The 21,780-nt window shown below is 59.8% G+C and overlaps 1 protein-coding gene across 1 annotated transcript in view; it reads right to left on the bottom strand.

Annotated features, from left to right (window-relative positions):
* The window catches only part of UNC13A (unc-13 homolog A), a 37,622-nt gene that overhangs the window by 1,934 nt on the left and 13,908 nt on the right, over positions 1–21,780 (bottom strand). The window contains exons 13-43 of the mRNA XM_066205546.1: positions 21,161–21,239; positions 19,902–19,907; positions 19,542–19,613; positions 19,021–19,240; positions 18,263–18,490; positions 17,943–18,084; positions 17,408–17,577; positions 16,858–16,973; positions 16,591–16,754; positions 15,694–15,844; positions 13,533–13,601; positions 13,338–13,427; positions 13,055–13,189; positions 12,660–12,793; positions 12,133–12,218; positions 11,769–11,895; positions 11,591–11,687; positions 11,323–11,466; positions 10,090–10,173; positions 9,780–9,857; positions 9,417–9,505; positions 9,135–9,287; positions 8,879–9,002; positions 7,448–7,453; positions 5,710–5,748; positions 4,697–4,726; positions 3,522–3,578; positions 3,220–3,300; positions 2,955–3,102; positions 406–495; positions 169–328 (exon numbers count right to left, since the gene is read on the bottom strand). Coding sequence (XP_066061643.1) covers positions 169–328; positions 406–495; positions 2,955–3,102; positions 3,220–3,300; positions 3,522–3,578; positions 4,697–4,726; positions 5,710–5,748; positions 7,448–7,453; positions 8,879–9,002; positions 9,135–9,287; positions 9,417–9,505; positions 9,780–9,857; positions 10,090–10,173; positions 11,323–11,466; positions 11,591–11,687; positions 11,769–11,895; positions 12,133–12,218; positions 12,660–12,793; positions 13,055–13,189; positions 13,338–13,427; positions 13,533–13,601; positions 15,694–15,844; positions 16,591–16,754; positions 16,858–16,973; positions 17,408–17,577; positions 17,943–18,084; positions 18,263–18,490; positions 19,021–19,240; positions 19,542–19,613; positions 19,902–19,907; positions 21,161–21,239 — 3,369 coding nt within the window. The remainder of the gene's footprint in view (positions 1–168; positions 329–405; positions 496–2,954; positions 3,103–3,219; positions 3,301–3,521; positions 3,579–4,696; positions 4,727–5,709; positions 5,749–7,447; positions 7,454–8,878; positions 9,003–9,134; positions 9,288–9,416; positions 9,506–9,779; positions 9,858–10,089; positions 10,174–11,322; positions 11,467–11,590; positions 11,688–11,768; positions 11,896–12,132; positions 12,219–12,659; positions 12,794–13,054; positions 13,190–13,337; positions 13,428–13,532; positions 13,602–15,693; positions 15,845–16,590; positions 16,755–16,857; positions 16,974–17,407; positions 17,578–17,942; positions 18,085–18,262; positions 18,491–19,020; positions 19,241–19,541; positions 19,614–19,901; positions 19,908–21,160; positions 21,240–21,780) is intronic.

The raw sequence follows: 21,780 nt of genomic DNA, 5'->3' as shown, positions 1-21,780 counted from the left end.
CTTTTCCTTTTTACTCCTGTTCCCCCCTCCTCGCTTTTACCAATGAGAAAATACATGAAACATCCCATCGGGGATGGGTAAACTCCCTGGCACACCCCAGGCGGTCCCAGATGCAGGGGACACATCCCCCAGCCTGTGCCCACATTCCCGGCCCATGGTGCCACTCACAACTGGAAGCTCTCGTTGTACTTGGGGGCCCAGCTGTTGTTCTTGGATTTGGTAGCAAATTTCCTCTTCTTGTCACTGAGGTGGGGCCCGATGATGTTGACCTCGATGAAGGGCCGGAAGATGCCCGAGGTCTGCCACTTGAGGTCATTGGCAGCCACCACTGCAAGGAGGGGACAGGTGAGGCTCAGGGAGCATTGTCACCTTCCACACCCCGGCACCCTGGCCAGCAGAACCCACCTTTGACGGTGACTTTGTGCTCGCCACTGGGGTGGGTCAAGAGCTCCACGTGGATGGACACCTCCCCAACGGGGTCATCCACGCCAGAGCCTGTGACAGAAAGAGGAGATGGAAGGGTCTGTTTTCCCAATGTTCCTGGCATGCCCTGCCCAACACCAACCCACTGAGGAGGCAGGTCACCGTGGGATGGAAAGGGGTGGGCATTAGGGTGCGTCCCAAAGGGTTGTGGGCACAGCAGTGATGGACATGGCAGGACACCCCCAGCAGCAGGTTTACTCTGCCATCCCACCCCTGTGAACCCCCCCTTGCCCAAGCAGGAGTGAGGGGCAGAGGACAGTGGCACAGCTCCCCGTGCTCTGGCCGTGGAGGGTAACAGTGTCATGGGCACAGCACTGGGCAGGAGGAACCCGGCCAGGGCAGCCACAGCCCTACCAGTGTCTCGAGGCTGACCCACCCCCTCGTACCCCTCCATCCCAGGGACCACATCAAGCCCAAGGGTCCCCGAGCCTGGGGACCTTGCGTGACCTTCGGCCAACAGGTCAGCCCACCCCATGCCACCCCAGAGCTGTGCATGCACCCATGGGTGAAGGATGGGGGTGCAAGGCAGAGGGACAGGCTCTGTGGGCCTGAGTGGGCCACGGAGATCCACCAGGGCTCAGTGGTAAGCTCTCAGGGTGGGAATAGCAGTGGAAGGAGGACATGTCCCCACGGGTGCCCGGCCGGGCCGAGGCTGGTGACGGCACATTCCCCTCCATCCCCCGCCCCGCCCGCGCATGCTGAGTCGGGATGGAGGCGATGGCGGGTGGGAAGGGGGGTCTGGGCATGGAAGGCCAAGCGGGGGTGCAGCCCCGGCCCCCAGCGGGGTGTGATGGAGGCCAAGCAGGGCCCGTGGGGGGCTCATTCCCTGCACCCCAGGACAGGCAGACGGAGCACGCCGGAGCAGGGCTAGTAATGGTCCTTAGGGCAGCAGGGTGGGCAGGAAGGGGACAGGATATGGCATGGCCACATGTCCCAGGGGGAGGTCACGGTGGGTGCCCACCCCTGGGCAGCAGTGCTGGGGACAACGGGGGGTGCCCAGAGCGTGCGGGCAGACACTCCCGTTCCCATGGGGACAGCCCCCGACCCGCTCTGGGGGTGGCCAATAAGGCCGAGCACAATTCCTCTTAATCCCCCCCCCAAAGCAGCCCTGGGAGTGGCAGTTTGCCCATTCTGGGGGTCCCCAAGGCCAGTGATGCTGGGGGGGGTCCCCAGGCCACCCCAGCCCGCGGTGCTGGGACTGTTACTAGCCCAGGCCGGCGGCAGGCAGGTGCAGGGGCGGGCGAGTAGCACACGTACCCTTCTCAGGATAAACCTCTTCACTAAGGGTAAACCTAATCCCTTTCCCACCATGAACTAGTGGGAAGGAGAGAGAAAGAGACAGAGACACGGCACAGAGTACACAAAGAGAGGAGGAAGGAGATGAAGGAGGAAGGAGATGACAACGAAGAGAGGAGGGAGGAGATGCAAAAGAAGGGAGGAGGGAAGAGATGAAGAAGAGAGGAGGAAGGAGATGAAGAAGAGAGGAGGGAGGAGATGAAGAGAGGAGGGAGGAGATGAAGAGAGGAAGGAGGAGATGAAGAAGAGAGGAGGGAGGAGATGACGTGCGTGGCAAACAGGAACAGTGGGGGGGGGGGGAGGGGGAACAAAGAGAAAGAGAGATCAGATCTCGCAGACAGACTGACGGCCAAGCACCCGGACAACACTGCAGCGACACAGGAGTGCCAGGCACCCCCAGCTCCAAGTGTGGGCTCCTGGGGACAGGGTACACCCAGGGGTGCTGGCACCCGTCAGACCCAACCCCACACCCCCGACACGGCTGGCACAGGAGGCACAGACAGGACAGACGTCCCTTGAAGGAGACTCACGGACAGCAAACTCACGTCCCACTCCCCGAGGACGCAGACAAGCCTGGCTGGGGCACCCTGCGGTGGCCCATGACCACCACTGAGCATCTCAGGGCCCTCCTCCAGCAGCCAAGGGACAGAATAAAGGGCAGCATTTAGAGCTGAGGGCTGATCCTGCCCTGGAAGCTGCCCAGCATCCTGCACTGCACCCCAGCAACCCAGAGCCCAGATCAGGGGCTTGGGCACCCAGCATGCCCAGGACAGGCCCTGGCACAACATCTGGATCCTGTGAACCCTGTGACTGGTCTGTGCTGGGTGTCTGGGGCCATCCAGAGGGGCAAACACTGTGACACTTGGGTGACCTTACCCCCACCCACAGGACCCATTTCCATGCCAGTCCAGCAATGCCCTGGTGGCACTGGGGACCCACTGTTCTTGCTGGTGGGGGACTGGGGAGTGCCAGGCTGCTGGGCACCCACGGCCCCTCTTCACCTGCAAGGCACAGGAGGAAAAAGCCCTTCCTTCTCCACCCATCTCTCCCCCACCGTGAGCCTGGCTGGGACCCCCAGCCCCACTGGGACAGAGCCAAGGTGGGTCCTGGCCACAGGGCAGCCAAGGCCCTGAGGAGGATGAGGGCCCAGTGGGGGCCAAGGCAGCCTGTCCTACCCTGTGACGACTGGGTCTGCACAAAGGTTTTGATGAGGAGATCTGTGGCCTGGGTGTAGAGGGACAGGGCATAGCGCAGCGACTGCAGGTCAGGGCTCTTCTCCAGGAACGTTTTCTTCAGCCCCACACCGCCGGCATGGAAGTATTGCTGGAGGGGGAAAGACCTCAGGATGCTCAGCAATTCTGTGAGGGTTCGCCTGGTGCTCCCTGTGGGCCTCAGGGTCAGAGCCCCGGGGGCACTGCCAACGCGCCAGAGTGCCCTCACCTTGATTGTGTCCAGTGCCAGCTCCACCACAGCACACTGTTTTGGGGTCAGGCTCTTAGCTTCCTCACGCACCATGTGGTCCTGGGGAACACAAACCCTGCTCTCAAGTAGAGGACCAGGACCCTGCTGCCCCCAGCCCAGCCCAGCCAAGCCAGCAAGGGGGCAGTGGTGGGGTCCTGGCAGCACCTGGCAGTGCCAGTGGCACTGGCACCCACCCTAGAACAGAGAGCAACCCAGCACCCCAGTACCCCCAGCCCTCACCTGCAGCTCGGTGACCCCCAGCCCAGCCCCTCAGCCCTCACCTTCAGCTTGGAAAGCTGCCCCAGCTCCTTGGCCGCGTTGAAAATCATCTGTGTGCCCTGCAGAGAGCAAAGAGACAGGGACAGCCCCGGTGAGCAGCCGGGCTGGGGGTGGCATGGCCAGGCTGGGCACATTGTGCCAGAAGCTTGCTGCAGTTCCAGGGGCTCCTCCAGGCTCCAGGGGACAGCAGCCAGGAAGGTGACACAGGGACCAGGCTGGCAGCCCCCGTCTCAGCCAGAGTTCTCAGCACAGCTGTGAGGATGTAGGCTTGGGGACCCCAGGGCAGGACATCACCCCTGGGTCAGGGGCCTCATGCTCTGCTCAGCACAAGCAGCTCAGCCCAAGAGCCCCATCCTGCTTCCTGTGCTCCAAGCACCTGCTCCTGCATCCAGCAGGGCCTGGCACAGCACAGCACTGACCACTTGGACATCGGACACGGTGGGAGCAGAGAGTGAGTGCGAGGGACAGCAGGCAGGGGGAGGATGTGGCTGGTACCCCACAGCCACCAGACAGCCCCCGGCCACACGGAGCCCTGCCCAGTCTCAGGGAGGTTCCCAGCCCCTTGGCACTCCAGGGAGTCCCCCGGGTGGGAGACGCGGGCTGCTTCTGCCTGACCCGAACCCCCACCATGGCAGGGGCCATGGAGCCATTCCATGGGGTCCACGGGCACAGCAGCCCCCTGGATGGGCAGATCCCACTCACTGCCCTGGGCTAGCACCTCTGACTGGGCTGAGCACAAGCTCTCCTCCTCAGCTCCTCTAGTGTGCAAATGCAACTGGATAAACTGGGGCCCAGAGACCTCCACCACCTTCTCTCTCCCAGCACCAGTAGATCCGGTCCCTCCCAACACAGAAACCTCAGCACCTCTCCCATTAACCAGTACCTTCTGCAGGGGTCTGCCCCCTCCATGCCCTCATTTTATATGCCCCCATTAACCCTTTGTGTCCACCCCTCTGCCCACCCACTTCTGTCCCATTAATTCCAACCTTACTGTTCCTATCTCCCCCGGTCAGTGGACAGGTTGAGAACTGGGGACACTAGTGTCCCCAAAACAGAGCATGACAGGACACTGTACTGAGCTGGGAGCCCCCAACCCAGAGCACAAGGGACAAGGGACAGGGAGGAGGGAAGGGGAGAGAGCAGTGCCAAGTGGGGAGCAGAAGAGCCATGTCCTTACTTCAGTGTGACTGGGCAGCTTCACCCTGCTCTGGAAGAGAACAGCAAGGGACAGTTACTGGTGGCCTCAGCGGCATTCGGCCGCCGCTCCAGACCCCCACATCCCCCAGCCATGAGGGCTCTGGCCCTGTACTCTCCTCTGGCTCTGCCCAGCTCTCCACCGGTGCTGCTGGTTCGGCACCAGTTCACAGCTGCAAAGGCTCAGCCCCATGGCCGCGCTGGTGAAGCTGTGATGAGTGTGCCAGGTCTCTTCTGAGGGCGGGCATGTTTGCTCCCCACCCCATGCGGGGCTGGGAGATCAGAGGGAATCAGCTCACCCAGCACACTCAGCAAACTGGGCAGGAGCCAGTGTCCCCCAGGAGAGGAGGGGGAGCCGCAGGCATTGCCCAGATGTATGCTGGCATGGTTCTTCCCAAGAACCAGGATTTGGGGAGCAGGCTGGGGTCACTGCTGGGCCCCCACCCTGTGGCGAGGAGCCCCCAGACAGGGCAAGAGCCCATGTGCTGGAGAAAGCCCTTGGAGCAGGGCTGGGGTTCCGCAAGGAAGGGGGAGCAGGCTCAGAGATCCGGGGGATCTCAGCAGCCCCGGGGCCCTCGCTGTGCTCAGCATGGCCCAGCATGGGGGCTCCTCTCTTCCTGAGCCCCCCACAGTGGCATGGGGCTGTGTGGAGAGTCTCCCATGCATGAGGTCTCAAACCCCTCGCCATCCCAGCCAGGCAGCTGGGGCTGAGGGCTGTGGAGCAGTGTCTCCCATGGGGATGGGTGACACCTCACATCCACCTCACAGGGACTAAACACTACAGAGCCCCCACTCCCTACCCCGGGGACACACAGAACTGGGGCTGTCCCCAGCACACAGCACAGCACACCTCACCACAACACCACGCAGGCAACAGCACATCCAGACAGCACGACAGAGGAAGCACGGACAAGCCTGGACCTCCACAGCAGGCGGGTGTGAGACCACGAGTGTGGCCCTGGGGCAGTGACACACACGGAGCCCACAGCTATTTACCTTCTCTGTCCCCTTGCCATGTTTTCTCAAGAGCGTGCCCTGTAGAAGCAATGTCAGAGGTTGAGTGTGGGGTGGGGGGGACAGCATGGGACAGGACACAGGGGCACAGATGGCAGAGACATCACGAGTTCCTGAAGGACAGCCAGTGGGGGACTGGCCCCCATCAGGATATTCAGTGAGGGCCTGGTGTCATCAGGGTGCTGGATCCCCACTGGAAAGCAGGATGTTGCACTGCTGGAGAACTTGTCCTCACACTGGGAAACTGCTGGGATGCAGGGATGCTGAATCTACGAGGATGATCCTTGCTGGGATACAGAGATGCTGAATCCATGAGGGATGATCCTCGCTGGAATACAGGATCCAGCTGTGTGTGGGCAAGCTCTGGTGCCCCCACACATCCTGCTTCAGCTCTGGCAGGTGCTCCCAGCACCAGGGAGGGAGCAGGGATGGAGTCGCTGGGATTTGGCTTTGGCACGCGGAGCTCTGGTTTGTGCAGGGCTGGGCCCAGTGGCAACCCCACACTGACCCAGGCAAGAGAAACTGTGACATGAGGCAGCAGTGCCATTGAGGGGATGAACTCAGCTCGCAGGGTGGACCCTTGGAATCAGGAGAGGGGAGCATGGAGTCAGCTGGCTGGGAAGCCTCAGAAAGAACAAGCAGCAGAGGTAGGGCCAAGAAGGGCTTGGAGGGTTCTGGTCCTGGCACAGGGTAATGGGTAAACAAGAGGAGCTTGTACCACACAGAGCTGACACTGCTCTGTCCCCCAGAGCCTCAGCAAAGCTGGCACATGGTCCCCACAAGGTCCCCATGAGGTCCTCATGAGGTCTGAGGGGACACTCAGCCCCAGGCCGCCCCCAAGGCCACCCCAAATGCTGCTGTTGGATGCAAAAGATGTTGGGGGACAGCACAGGGGTGTTTGTTCCTGCAGCGTTTGGCACCAGCACCCAGCAGCTGGCTCCCACTGCTCTTCCTGCACAGGTGCCTGAGTCACAGCAGGGCTGGGGACGGACGCCCTTCCCTTGCCCCCAGGGGCACAAACCCACAGCCACAGACTGGTCAGAAGAGGACAGAAGGAAACTGCTCAGTCAAAGCCATGCAAGGACCCAGCAGCGAGGCCAAGAAGGGAACCAGGAGTCCAGGTTCCCAGGGTCATACCCCGACCAGGGAAGAGCCTCACAACTTGTGCCCAGCAGCCTGCCGCAACACCGAGCACCCGGGCCAGGGACCGCCGCGTCCCCCGGAGCGCCTCCTCCTCTTCCTCCTGGCAGGGGAAGCCTCTGCCCTCATCCCCACCACAGCCAGACCCCAGCCAGGGCCTCGAGGGGAAACTGAGGCACGAGGGAAAGGAAGGGCAGCCCTGACTCGAGGCACGCACCGCTCCCTGCTCGTGCCTCCCGCGGTATTTCTCCGCTCAGCACGGAGCCCTGGCTCGGCAGCCTCCGACGACACGGCGCTGCCAGCACCGTCCCCTCCCACCCCATCACTTCCCCTGGTCCCTCCCACGTCCCGGCACTGCCAATCCAACACCTCTCCACCCACCACATCCCGGAGGGGCCGCTGGCATGTGCCGGCCAGGAGCCAGTGCCAGGCAGGGGTGGGGGCCAGGAGCTGGACCAGGTCAGGAGCCGGAGGAGGGTGTGGGCAGGGCACGGGCAGCCACACAAGACAAGAACCGGCGAGGCCAGGACCGACACAGAGCGGACAGACAGACAGACAGACAGGGAGCTGCCGTACTTACAATCATCTGCCATTGAGAGGCGAGAGGAGCAATTGGAGAGAACAACCGTGACGTGAGTGTCAGCCCTCGCCTCCTCCATCCTCCCCAGTGCCAGCCCTGGCTGCCCCCCACCCCCCATGCACAGCACTCAGTGTCACTGCCCTGCCACTGCACCGCAGGCCTCCACAGCCCCCGAGGGGCCCCATCCTCACCTGCCCAGTCCCTCCTGACTGCAGGGGGGGGCTTTGCCCCAGGGGGGCTCAATTCCAGGGACCCCACTCGGCACTCGGCTCTGACATGGACCCCCAAACCGCCAACCTGTCTGGCCACCCTGCAGGCTGGCACCCAGGGACACCTGGGCAGGATGTCCCCTGCCTGAGGGACCAGTCCCAGCACATCTTTCTCCAGGGACTGTCTGCCCTCAGGGAAATCACCCAACAGAGCCACATGTCCATGCCCCCTCCTCTGCCCTAGTGCAGGCCCCACTGTCTCCCGAGCACGGCTGGAAAGAGACTGGGATGAGGACTGGGACTCAGTGGCACCAGCATTCCTACGAGATTTGGCCACTTTTGGCCCAGGTGTGTGAGCCCAGTTGGGAGAAATGTGGGGCTGGCCTGAGTCAAGCTCAGGGCTATGACACGGTGACAGTGAGGTGGCACCACTGAGGGCTGACATGTCACCACTGTGCTGTCCCTCACAGACACAGCACAGGAGCTCCACAGCCCCAGAAAGGTGACATAAAGGCTGACAGCTCCAGGAACTCCAAGGAAGAGCCTGAGCCCAGCTTTGTAACAGTGACAAAAGCCACCAAAGAGTGACAAGAACAGGTGTGTGGCTGGTCAGGAGCACTCAGTGTCAAGAACTTCCCTTCCTGCCTGACTTTGAAGGAACCACCTCAGGAAGCTTCAGGTGCAGGGTGGAGCATACAAACAGCAATGCAATATGGAGACTCAGAGAGGGACCATTCCCTGGGTCTGCTCTGCTTTTCTAAACCCCCCAGGAGCAAGGAAAGCTCAGCTCTGCTGGGGAATATGTCCCCACATCCTCATGAAACCCCTAGCCCCTCAGCAAGGCCAATAGGCAGCGTCTCCCCACACTCCAGGAGCCTCTGGATTCACCTCCTGGCTCAGGGAGCCATGCCCACAGCCAGTGTGGATGAGTATGGCATGGGATGCTGTCCCAGCTCTGAGGGAAGGATGGATAAGAAAGAGCCAGTGCCCCCTCTTCAAGCCACAATGGAGGTGGCAGGAAGGTCCTTTGGCAAAGGCAACCAAGAAGGTCCTGGAGCAAGGATGACCTATCTCTCTTCCATCCCTTCCCTGGCCAGGAGCTGGACATGTCTTTGGAGATGTCAGTGAAGTCCCCACCCTCTCACGTGCCAGCAATATCCCACACTGGCCCCAGTCAGTCACCTGTGTCTCAGGGTCCCTGGTCCCCCTCCCCATCACTCACCGTCTGGTCTGTGAGTGGGGGTAGGACGATGGTCTTCTCCATGGTGTTCATCACCAGCTTCCAGAGCTCCTTCAGCACCCGCTTCAGCACCGTCTTCTCGCAGATCTTGGCAAAGAGTGTCAGACTGCCCAGAGGAGACAGCGCTGGAGGATCCCACGTGCCACCCCTCCCATGTCACCCTGACTCTACAGGTCCCTCGCACTGCCTGACGAGGCCAGGAGGGGCAGGGTGGGGTTCCAGTTGTCCCCACACTCACTTGCTGTCCAGCAGGTCCATGATGGGCTGCAGGACATTGTCAGCGTCTTGCGCGACGCTGCTGCAGGTGCTGGCGGGGACGTTGCCGGTGCCCTTCACCTGGCTCAGGATGTCACCCATCTGCTTCACACACTCCTCGATGTGTGGCTGGAAACTGGGGACAAAACACACAAGCAGCTCAGCATATCCCCCCCCAGAGCCCCCAGCCTGGCCCCAGCCACAGCTTCTGGACCCCCAGACCTCTCCTTTGCCCACTGCCCCTGCCCTCTTCACCCAGCTGTACCTGGTGGCAAAGACTCGGCTCAGATCATCCAGGACGTTGTTAAGTTTCACCTGCAGTTCCTTGAGGATATCGCTGGCTTCTGTGTCCAGCTGCAGGACAGATAGGTTGTTGAAGCTGACAAGGTCCCTGAACCAGCCCTCAGGGAAGTTTCTGCTTCCCAAATGCATCCCTGGGCAGGGCATCCCCTTCCCAGTCTGATATTGTGGGAGAGCAGGTGCCATCGGGCAGGACAGCGTGATCCCATGCAGGAGTGTGGAATGGGTCTGCTCCCAGCTCTGGGGAACTGGGCAAGGGGCTACCTCTGGGGGGAAGGGGATGATCCAACCCCCCCAGGGCTCCCTCCCGGAACCCCCCATAACTCACATCCTTCCCACCCATGGCTTCAAACATCTTCTCAAGCTGGACACGGAGCTGCTGGATGTTGTTCATCAGGATGCAGGGCTGAAGGGGTGGGATGGAGAGGGGGGTCAGCAACAATAAATATGGCTGGGACAGCTGCCTACAGCCCCAGGACCCTCCCACCTTGCAGTGGGGGACGTAAGGACAGGGATGGCACAGAAGCCACCCTGGCAGCATGCCAGGAACTGCCATCAGGAAGGGACCGACCCACCCTGGGGTTGAGGTGACAGCTGGGGTCACCATGTGGGGACACATGGACAGGGAGATACATCACCACTTTCTCCTTCTCCTTGGAGCAGTACGAGGCAAAATCCTTGGAGATGATCTCAGCGTACTGGAGCAGCACATTGCTGATGGTCTGCAGCCAAACAGGGCACCGACAAACACACCCAGACAGCAGCAACAAAGAGGAAGGAGGGAGAGAAGGATTCCATGAGTCCCACAGCAGTGAAACAACCTTGTCTCTGGATACATACAGAGACCCTCAGACCCTCTGGCCTCATGGATCATAGAATTATGGAATCATTCAGGTTGGAAAAAGCCCTATAAATTCAAGTCCAACCATCAACTCAGCAGCACCACCACCATGTTCACCACTAAACCATATCAAGTGCCACATCCACATGTTTTTTAAACACTTCCAGGGATGGTGACTCCACCACTGCCATGGGCAGCCTGTGCCAGGGCTAGACAAACCTTTCAGTGAAGAAATTTTACCAACATCCAACCCAAACCTCTCCTGGCACAACTCGAGGCTGTTTCCTCTCATCCTGTCCCTGTTCCCTGGGAGCAGAGCCCAACCTCCCCACTGGCTGCTCCCTCCTGTCAGGGAGTTGTGCAGAGGCAGAAGGTCCCCCCTGAGTCTCCTTTTCCCCAGGCTCAGCCCCTTTCCCAGCTCCCTCAGCTGCTCCTGGTGCTCCAGCCCCTTCCCCAGCTCTCTTCCCTTCTCTGGACACACTCCAGCCCCTCAATGTCCTTCTTGTCATGAGGGGCCCAAAACTGACACCAGGATTCGAGCAGGGGCCTCAGCAGTGCCCAGCACAGGGGCACAGTCACGGCTCTGGTCCTGCTGGCCACACCGTTGCTGGTACAAGCCAGGTGCCATTGGCCTCCTTGCCCACCTGGACACACCTGGCTCATATTCATACACCAGGAGCCACATGAGCACAGCCACTGGAAGCCAGATCCAGCTCAACTAGTCTCCACGGGCAGCTCCAGCATAGCTGAGAAGGCAACAGCCACCAAGCCTGCATGCAACTCCCTCCTACATTGCAGCAAGCCAGTTTTAATTAATCTATATTAATTAAGCAAATAACTCATCAATTATCTCATAATTAATTAATTAAGCTCCTGTGCTAGCAGAGCTGGGCAGTGTCCCAGGGTGTGTTGGTGGCATATTGGCTGCCCACAGCTGGATGGAGGGGGCCCAGAGAGCCCAGGAGCCCCAGCCAGGGCTGGGACTGGGGTCCCAGGGGTGGTGCTGACCCCTGCCCCAGCAGGTGCCCACCTTGGCAAACCGTCGCATGTAGTGCCCCACAATCTGGGGATCGGGGCACTCCAGCTTCTTGATGATCTCAAAGCTCTGATTGAGCTGGGAGAAAACGTCCACCACGGAGCAGGAGAAGAGCGCGTGCTCCGAGGTCTGCTGGAACTGTGGGAGTGAGACAAGGTGTCAGCAGGATGTGTGGGGCACATTTTGGGCCCAGTCAGGACATACTGGGCATCAAGGGACAAGCCCCTCGCCTCCAAGACTGCGTCCCTAGTCTTGCTCATACCCCATCCTTCTTGTCCCGCTCCAGTGCTCCGTGCAGGAAATCCCGTGACACCTCTTCATTCTCATCCAGCCACTGGATAACGAAGGGCTCGAACCAGCTGGAAGAGAGACCCATCTGTGGTGAGGCCAGCAGCCCTCGTGGTGCCAGTCCCCCTCCCCGGCCCCAGGGCTGCACTCACGCGGGGTACTCGGGCACGCGGCTCTTGAAGGAGGGCAGCTCGGTGACGTACTCGTTGTACAGCCACTTCACCTTGAAGTGCAGGTTCATGTAGTCTGCGCTCTTGCACAGGCGGTGCTTCTCGTGCTCTACATGGGGAAGGGGCGTGAGGGTAACTCTGAGTCCCAGATCTGAGGTGTGGCTCCCCAGGGGCAGCTCCAGGGGAATAGAGTGAAGGTGGAAGCGCTTCTGGGGTAGGGTTAAGCTATGAATGGTGTTGATGAGGAGATGAAATGGGTCTGCCCAGGGAACAGGCGAGGTGTGCGCTGAGGACACCTCCTGTCTGGTTCCCCCCTCTCTGGCTCAGGGTGGCAGGTGGGACTCACCCTCCATGGCATACTTCATGTCCTGAGCAAAGAGGTTCCACATCACCTCAGCGCTGATCTTCCCCACATTCAGTTCCTGGGGGAACCTGAAGCAAGGGGAGAGTGTGAATCACGGAATCTTTTAGGGTGGAAAAGACCTCCAAGGTCATCGAGTCCAACCTGCGAATGATCCCCCCCTTGTCACCCTGCCCAGAGCACTGAGTGCCACATCCAGGCCTTCCTTGGACACCTCCAGGGGTAGAGACTCCAAACCTCCCTGGGCAGCCCACCCAATGCCTGAGCACCCTTTCCATTAATTCTTCCTGATGTTCAACCTGAACCTCCCCTGGCATAGCTTGAGGCTATGAGCACAAGGTGAATCAGCCCTCCACATGGACAGACATCCCTCACACACCTCCCTGCATCTCCAACTTTTCCATCTGTAGAATGGATGTTACAACCACTTCCAAAGGCCTCAAGATCCCACTGCTTCCATGTGGGCACCCTCTGTGGGCACAGCAGTGTCCCCTTCCCCAGCTCCTACTCACTGGTTCAGGCAGGGCGTGTAGGAGTTCTTGTCTTCCTCGATAATGGAGACAATCAGGGTGATGAGCTTGGACCAGAAATCCAGGTTTTTGATGCTGGGGCCCTGCTCCTCAGGGGGCACCTCGCCTTTCTTAGTCTGGAGGGGTGGAGACAGAGTGGAGACTTCAGTCACCCCAGTGCAGGGCTCCACTTTGTGTCGGCTAACAAGGGGGAAGGAGGGAATACTCATGCAGCCCCCTCTTGTCTGTCCTGATCTCAACCCCACAGTTCAAACCCCAAGGCCTAGGGATCATTCTGCATGGACTGAGCACTCTGGAGAGGGAGCAGGAGCATGAGGAAAAAGAGAAGGGCGTGGGATGGGGAGGTCAGTGCCCGGTATCCCCCCTGCCCCACGCACCGGGTCTGTCTGGTACTCGCGGCTGTAGAGCTCATGGCAGTTGTTGAAGATGTACTCATAGGTGGAGTTGAGACAGGCCTTCACACAGTCCTTCACCACCTGGCTGGCTCGCGGGGGGCTCTGCAGCTCCTGGACCTGGTATGCAGGGAGGGCGTGGTGTTTGGAGCACCCCCAGACACCCACCCAGGAGCACCACGGGCCAGCGCAACCCCAACCCCCAGAGAACCAGGCCAAAGAGAATCAGATCTCCTGAGGGACAGGGTGAGTGGGGCCCCAGCAGTACCTTCATCCGAAAGAAGGTGATGCTGGTCAGCAAATCCACTGTGGACTTCAAGTCCTGCAGCCGTTCGGGGCTGCTGGCAGGGAAGTTGTTCTGAAAAGGAAAGAGTGGGGTTGCCCTCAAAATTCACAGGGGCAAGTGAGGGAACAGTCACCTGTTGCTTCAGGTGGGGACACTGAGGCTCCTCCTGTACCTTACCCGGTACATGGAGAGATCGATCCGCAGGGAGTTGTGCAGCTGGTCCAGGAGTTTGACAAAGCGATCTTTCTGCAGAGAGACGCCCCGGAGGCAGGTGAACAGGGGAAAGGCGCCAGGGACCGACCCTCCCCGCCATTGTCTCTCTCTGCTCTACGCCTAGCCCTCACTCATCCCCTTCCCTTCCTTCCCTTCCTTCCTTCCCTTCCTTCCTTCCCTTCCTTCCCTTCCTTCCCTTCCTTCCTTCCCTTCCTTCCTTCCTTCCTTCCCTTCCTTTCCTTCCTTCCCTTCCGTTCCTTTCCTTCCTTCCCTTCCTTTCCTTTCCTTTCCTTCCCTTCCTTCCTTTCCTTCCAAGCCCTGAGTGGGCAGGGCATGCCTGCAGAGAAGAGCATCTCCTTGCTGGTGGCTGGGGCTCAGGACAAGAGTTGGGAGAGGGGCTGCAGGATCAGTAGCCCCTCGACTGGGACTTTCCAAGAGCTCAGGAAAAAGGGCAGGGAAAGGATGTGCAGTGGTTGCCCATCTTCAGGGTGGCCCCAGGAGTTGGACATTTCCATGGACTCCTCACTTGCCCCACTGGGCTGCATCAAGAGACATTGGCAGGAAACACCCCGTGTGGGGGGTCTCCACCGGGGCTGAGGGGCTGTAGTTCAGCTCAGCCCAGCTCCCACCCAGGGAGCACAGGGCAGAAGGATGCAAATCCCATCTTTTGCAGATTGAATCAGGGGTCAGAGCTGATGGCAAAGCAACTCATCATAGAATCCCAGACTGGTTTGGGTTGGAAGGGACCTTAAGGACCACCCTGGTCTGCTCCCTGCCATGGGCACGGACACCTGCCACTATCCCAGGTTGCTCCAAGCCCTGTCCAATCTGGTCGTGAACACTTCCAGGGATGAGACAGCCACAGCTGCTCTCAGGGCAACCTCTGTCCCTCACTCCCTCACAGGGAAGAATTTCTTCCTAATATTGGCCCCCAGATGTCATTGGGGGAGCTTTCCCTTTGCATTCCTGCAGGTGGTGAGGCTTTGGACAGCCATGTGGGCCTCCCATGAGAGCCCCGAGTTCCCCCCTCAGCACTGGCTGTGCCGGGTCGGGGCTGACCCGCAGGGCTCTGGAGAGTCCAGAGCAACATCTGAGTCCCAGGATAAGAACCCAGGGGTGGGACGGGGCAGCGAGTCCATGGCTCAGCCACGCCCAGCCTGTGCTGGCCACCCCAAACCTTCGGCGCTGGCGGGGATGGCCCAGCCGGGCCCTGGGCCGGACCGTGCGTCCCCGACACCCAAGGATCGGCTGCAGCACTCTAACACTGGACACGACGGGTACTCAGGGTTAAAGCGACACGGCCGGGCACTTTAGGACCCAACCTTAGGCTCTCTAAAAAAAGAGAAAGAGACAAGTTTTTAAAATCCTCCATGTCAGAGAAAAGGTGGGGTTTTGGTACGGTTTCCTCCTCCTGCGTCATCCGGAGGCACAGCTTGTTCAGCTCTAGCTACCACCTGCAACAGCAACGTGGAGGTGAGCCAAAGCTGCCCGCAGCTGTGCTCGGCCCTGGCTGTGTCCCTGGCTACCCAGCACTCCTTGCTGCACCCGGGGCTGGGCACTGACCCTGGCTCAACCCCTGCACACCCAGAGTGACCATTTCCTGCCTCTGAGATGGCACAGAGGGGAGCCGAGGTGAGGGCTCAGCCCCTCCTCGCCCATGTCCCCGAGGGGCACCCTGCCCTGCCACAAACTCGCCCCACTTGGCACCCAGTGGTGGTGGCAAAACCAGCTGAGTTTGCAGCAGGCCGGGGTCCCCCAAAGCACACGAGGCTGTGCAAGACCCCCCATGAACTGCAGGGGTGGCTCATGGCCACATGCGTCTGATTTTGCCACCAAGGTGTCTCCCCTCCCAGCACGCTTCCACCCAGTGTCCCAGTTTGCTCAGGCTCCCATAATAATTAGGGGAGCAAATTTAGCCCTTCTCCTGGGAAGGTGGTGGCTCTTCTCCTTCCTGAAAAACAGGAGCGGGATGATTTTTGGGGCAAGCAGGGGCTGGCCGCACTGCTGCCTGGCTGCAGTTTGGAGCAGGGTGTTTTGCACAGCTCGTTTTGCTCTCCAAGCCCCCCACCCCCTCCCAAAGAAAGGAGAGAAAAAGAAAAGAGCGTTTACGTACCATGGGACTTACCCCGAAATTGGAGGCGGCAAAGCGGTCGGAGGCGTTGGCGTTGCTGGAGGCAGTGGTGTGGGCGTAGTAGGCGTTGATGTTGGCCAGCAGGGTGCTCATCACCGCCGGCACTCCGGGGCACATGTACTTGGAGGAGAGGCAGGCAAAATGCCTACGGAGAGAGGTGGCAGCTGAGGGTTTAGGGCCATGGGAGGGGATGCAAGAGGGGGTGTATCCCCTTATTCAATGCGTAAAGTCATTGAATCCCAGAGCATCCCATATTGGAAGGGACCCACAAGGATCATCAGTGCAGCCCCTGTCCCTGCACAGACACCCCAACAATCCCACCCTGGGCATCCCTGAGAGCGTTGTCCAAATGCTCCTGGAGCTCTGGCAGCCTCGGGGCTGGGACCATTCCCTGGGGAGCCTGGGCAGTGCCCCAGCAGCCTCGGGGGGAAGAACCTTTTCCTGAGCTCCATCCCAAGGCCTGACACAGCTCCAGCCCTTCCTGGGCTCCTGTCCCTGTCCCAGAGCAGAGCTCAGCCCCTGCCCCTCTGCCTCCCCTCGGGAGGAGCTGCAGCCCCCGAGGAGCCTCCCCTCAGTCTCCTCTGCTCCAGCTGAACCAGCCAAGTGCCCTCAGGCTCTCCTCAGACCCTTCCCCAGCTCTATGTCCCTCCTTTGGACAGTCTTCAAGATCCTTCTGATCTTGTGGTGCCCAAACTGGACACAGGACTTGAGATAAGCCTGTGCCAGAGTGTGTTGGAAAGGGGAAGGATGGGTGCACAAGTTTGGGACAAGTCTGTAACCGCGGCAGGGAGGTGAGTGCTACTGGCAGCAGGAGAGGAAGATGGGGACAGTAACCCCCCACCTGGGGGGTGGGTGCAGCCCCTCTGAAGTAGATGGGGGCAGGGGACTCACGTCATGGCCTGGTAGATGGACTCCACCCCATAGCGCATGGCAAACTCATCTACAATCTCCTGTGCTGTCTCATCAAAGTACACCTTCCACGCATCATCCCCCTTGGCATCGGGGATCTTCACCACCCCGTTGTTTTGCAAATCCGTCACAAAGTGGAACAGGTTCTGGAGGTACAAATGAGTCCTGTCAGCTCCCCAGGGCAGGTGGTGGCAGGGTGGCATTGCTGGGGAGGGGGCTGTGCCCCCTATGCCTGTCTGGGCTGCTCACCTCGTGCAGGCAGGTGTACTGAACATGGTAGGGAGCCACCTTCTCCTCGCCCTTGATCTCCACGCTGATGTGCAGCCGGATGGCTCCTGACACTGCTGACTTGTCTGTGCGCTTGTCTGTGGGTGCAGGGAGAGGGACAGGTGTGGGCTTCCCTGGGGCAACCGTGCTCACTGCCAGCCCCAAAGAGGGGCACAATGCTCTGGCACAGGCTCAGGGCTGAGGGGACACCCAGCACCATGTGCAGCCAGGCTGGGGTGGGATTTGACCACATTTCCAGCTGCTAGAGACATGGCCTTTCTGTGCCTCGGTTTCCCCTCTGCAGGGGGCTGGTGTTCTAGAACCTCCTGGGTAGAGGGTTCTGAAAATCACCCATCACTTTATCCTGATGGCTTTTGATAATAAATGTTTCTAAGAGCAGATCCTGCTGCAATAGCCTTCAGCCTATGGCTGGTGGCACTTCCCCCTTGGAGCCCAGGGCAGGGGGTCCCCGCATGAGCAGGATGTGTCACCCCCTGAGCCCAGGGAGGGGTTCCCAGGCTGTGCTGGTTACCGAGGTTGTACCAGACGTCCATCTCCCCGCTCAGGGTCCGGACCTCAATGATGGTCTGGCCCAGGAAGTCGTCGGATTCCCTCTTGAAGCGCTGCTTGACACGGGACTTGATGTCATCGTCCTCGTCCCACACACGGACCTTGATGCGGTCAGAGGAGTTATGGCACTCGCTGGGGAGGTGACAAAGGGCAAGCCCCAGGATGAGCAGCAAAACCTTTCCAACTACTCCCCATCACTGCTTCCCTAAACAAAAGGGACCAGCACAAAGCAGGAAGAGAGCAGATATGGGGGCACCTATCCCCTCCCAGTGGGCTCTGTGCCACACCCAGGCAGCCCCAGCACAGCCTGGATCAGCCCCTGGAGTCACACCCTCGTGACAAAAAACAGAACCCAACGAGACCCCAGCACCTCAGTGGGGGCAGGATAAGGCCCAGCTGGCTTTCCCCACCCTACTGGGACATGGCAAGAGCCAGCACAGCCTGGCACAACCACGAGTGGCCAGGAAGGGGAATGGGGAGACCCGGGATGAACTTACAAATGGAAATTCTCCTCCCAGACTGGGTTGAGATTGCCGTAGATAGTTTTAGTCCTTTTTTTTGTCTTTCCAACCTGGACAGTGACATAGGGGTCACTGGAACCTGTCTTATCCTTTGCTTGCAGGCCCTGGGCACAGACCACTGCAGCACAGCATGGCAGAGAGAACAGACAGAGAGAAGTCAGTGCCACAGCCACACGAAGATGCCCAAAACAGGCACCTGTGTCCCCCCCAGGGGCTGAAGCCGCCTGGCAGAATGAGGGGTTGAGCAATGGGGACATTCCCATGGTCCCCAAGGCTGAAGGTGACAAGCTGCCTACCTGTGATGCTGATCTTGGCTGACCATTTGGAGGTGCCATCCAGGACACTCTGCTTGACTGCCTTCATCTGCTGCGTGTGCGTGGTCTTGTTGACCCCAAACACCTCTTGGATCAGCTCAAATATCTCTGGTTTGTTGCGCTCCCGGATCTTCATGCGGTCCTTGAGCACCATGATGATGTTCTGGGTCCGGTCCTCTGCTCCATGCTTGGAGCTCTTCTCCGCCGCCCCTGGGAGTGGACAGGTATGGGTGAGATGGGGTGGGGAGCCAGTGGTACACAGGAGAGAGACAAGAGCTTTCGCAGGCTGGCGTGGTGGGCTTGGGGACAGGGACAGAGGAAATGGCCTCAAATTTCACCAGGGAAGGTTTATGATGGGTATCACAGGAAACTTCTTCCCCAAAAGTGTTGTCCAGCCCTGGCACAGGCTGCCCAGGCAGTGCTGGAGTCACCTCTGGATGTGTGCAAAAAACATGTGGTTGTGGCATTTGAGGACATTGTTTAGTGGTAACCATAAGGGTGATGAGTTGATGGTTGGACCTGATAATCTTAAAGGTCTTTTCCAGCCCTAACAATTCCACAGTTCTACGATTCTGTGCATTAATTAATTCAAACCTGGAGGTATCTATCCCCTGCCCAGGACGAGTCTGCCCTGCCCACCACTTCTCCCACGCCCAAGTCATGAGCAGAGCTCTCCTGGGCTGCCCCCTCCTCCCTCTCCAAGGTGAGAAGGGACAAGGCTGTGGGGCCCAGGTCCTTACTCTGCAGGCAGTCAGCGTTGAGCAGGTCCTGGCACTTCTCGTGGCACTTGACGCCGCACTCGGCACAGCGCATGCCCTGCCGGGCGATGCCCCACAGCAGCCCCTCACACTCGTAGCAGTAGGTGGGGGTGGTGGCCGTCCACACCTCAAAGTTGTGGGGCGTTGTGCAGGAGATGGGGTACACTAAGGCTTGCAGGGTCTTCTTGTAAACATGGTTTTTCTGTGCAGGGACAGGGGAGAGGGGGAGAAATGCTGAAGCAGGGCAGAGGATGCACGTGGGGAAATTGGTTTAATGGCACAGTGCTGGGTCGACAGTTGGACGTGATGATCTTATAGGTCCTTTCCAACCCTAATGATGCCATGATTCTATCCCCAGAAGCTGCCATGAGCATCCTGGATGCCCAGGCATCACCAGAGGGTACTGGTGAGGCACAGACTCTGCACCTCCATTGTTGGCCTGGCCCCCCAGGCTCAGTTTCCCCCTCTCAGCCATCCCCAACCCAGCCCACCCCAGCACCTACCAGCTCCTCATTGTTCAAGGTGCTCGAGGCCAGTGCGGACGTGATTCCCGCTTTCCTGGACTGGACCAGGGACTGTGGGAAAGAAAGCGAGTTCCCAGATCCAGCAGACCATGAGAGCTCCCTCCTACACACCCCCAGTGGCTGTGAAACACCCAGGACAGACCCCAGCCCCAGACAAGAAAGGGTCCCAGCTGCATGGGGGGCAGTAGGGACAGCCCAGCCCCCACTGATGCCAGCACCACTGTGCAGTGGAACTAGAACCAGTTCAGCAGCCTATGACATTCCCAGTTCAGCTCCAGTGGGACAGAGCCTCTCACCACATGTCTGAGACCCCTGGGGAGATGGGGTAGGGGCACTTACCATGGCCTGTGGGCAGCCAGGGCCGGCGAGGAGGGAATAAAAAACCATTAGTGCAAACACTTCCCAGGAGAGCCCCATCCCTGCCAGAACCAGTGGGAATTGGGGAAAGACCCCCTCATCCAGCACCGAGCCGTCCCTGCTGGGGGGGACTGTGTCCCCAAGCCACAGCACTGGTTGCAGCCTGCAAATCCCAGCAGGGAAAGGCAGCAGCCCCCCCAAACCTCCCACACTGCCCACCCCATCACCCCCCACCCCCAAAACACCAACACAGCACAGTGCAGAAGCATCAGCAGCTGCCCAGGAGGGCTGGGGTGGGGGCACCAAGTTGGGGACAGCAAAGGGGTGGGGGGATGGGGGGAGACAAGTTGGGAACAGGAGAGTGGCACCCCACGGAGGGCACAGAGTGGAGCTGACAAGGTGTAAAGAGAGGGGGAAGGAGGGGAAGGGCACCTAATTCTGGGGGACAAAGGTGTCTGGTTTCCAAAAGTGCTGTCTCTTGTCACCAGGAGCGGGAGGGGACCAGCAGAGTGACCCTGTGCAATAGAGGCCAGGGACTGAAGGGGACCCCATCAAGGGGGCCCATACATTGGGGGTCTCCTGCCCCATATACTGGGACAGTGGGGACAGGAGCACTGGGTCTGGGCAACTTGGAAAAGCTTCTGCCAGCCCCCCCCTGGCACTGGGGTCCGTCTGTCCGGCACTAGTGTGGTCCAAGCTACAGGGACCTATGGACAGGAAGGGACCAGGGACACAGCACCAGTAAAAACAATGGGAAACCAGCTGCAGCCCTGGGAAACCTTAGGCTGATGCTTGGGGTAGGGACCAAGAGCTCCGTTAAAGAGAAGCAGCCTCGGGTAGGGAGAGCCCAGCTCCCCACTGCAAGGAGGGCCAGGAGCCCCCCAGGCAGTGTGGGACACCCCCGCCCCCCTTTGGCAGGGCTGGGGGCACCGAGGGCTGGCCGGCAGCCCCCAAGGGCGCTGTCTCTTTAACCCCTCGCACCGCGCTCACCAGATCGCTGACTAGAGGGAGAGATTTGCGTCCAGGCTTAATGTCGGGCATGCTGTTAATGCAGCGCAGAAACTTTACAGCCGCCCCCCTGCAGCAGGGAAGGCCCAGCCAGGCCACAGGAAAGAAAACAGAGAACACAAGCCATGTTAGAGGCAGCTGGGGAGCGGGGCACAGGTGGCGCAGTCCGGTGGGGCGCAGCAGGAGCAAAGCTGGCAGCTGTGGGGGGATGCCTTGGGAGGGAGGAACCTCACCAAATCGCTAACTAGGGGGATGGGTTTTCGCTTGCGAATGTCCGGCATGCTGTCTATAATGATCAGCCCACCACCAGGCCTGCAAGAGAGAGGAGAGTCAGCGGGGAAGGGGAAACTGAGGCAGGAAGGGGCCCTCTGTTGTTGCCCCACGGTCACTCAGCACTTGAGTCATGGAATGGTTTGGGTTGGAAGGGACCTTAAAGCCCATCTTGTTCCATGCCCTACTACGGGCAGGGATACCTTTCACTAGATCAGGTTACCAACTTGGCCTTGGACCCTTCCAGGATGGGGCAGCCACAGCTGCTCAGAACAACCTGTGCCAGGGCTTCACGGCCCTCACAGGAAAGGATTTCTGCTCCAGGCCTTGGTGAATACGACTGCAAAGCAACTCCTGTGCGGCCTGGGACCCACCACCACCACCCCAGCCAGGGTAGGAATCACTGGACTAAAAACTAAAGAGGGGGAAGGGATTTTGGCAAAAACTGTGATTTTTCCTCACGTGAAGCTTAACCGTGAAACCCAGCAGAAAAAGTGCCCATTTGGCTTAATCAGCTTTGGCTTTGCAGTATGAGGCTGGAGGCCTGGGACTCCCTCTGGGACCCCAAAGGGGAGCACTGAGC

Source organism: Chamaea fasciata, unplaced genomic scaffold (assembly GCF_029207755.1).
Source record: "Chamaea fasciata isolate MVZ Bird 193981 ecotype frontalis unplaced genomic scaffold, bChaFas1.0.hap1 SCAF_28, whole genome shotgun sequence".
NCBI classification, from domain to species: Eukaryota; Metazoa; Chordata; class Aves; order Passeriformes; family Sylviidae; genus Chamaea; species Chamaea fasciata.
This window is presented reverse-complemented; position numbering and strand designations above follow the sequence as displayed.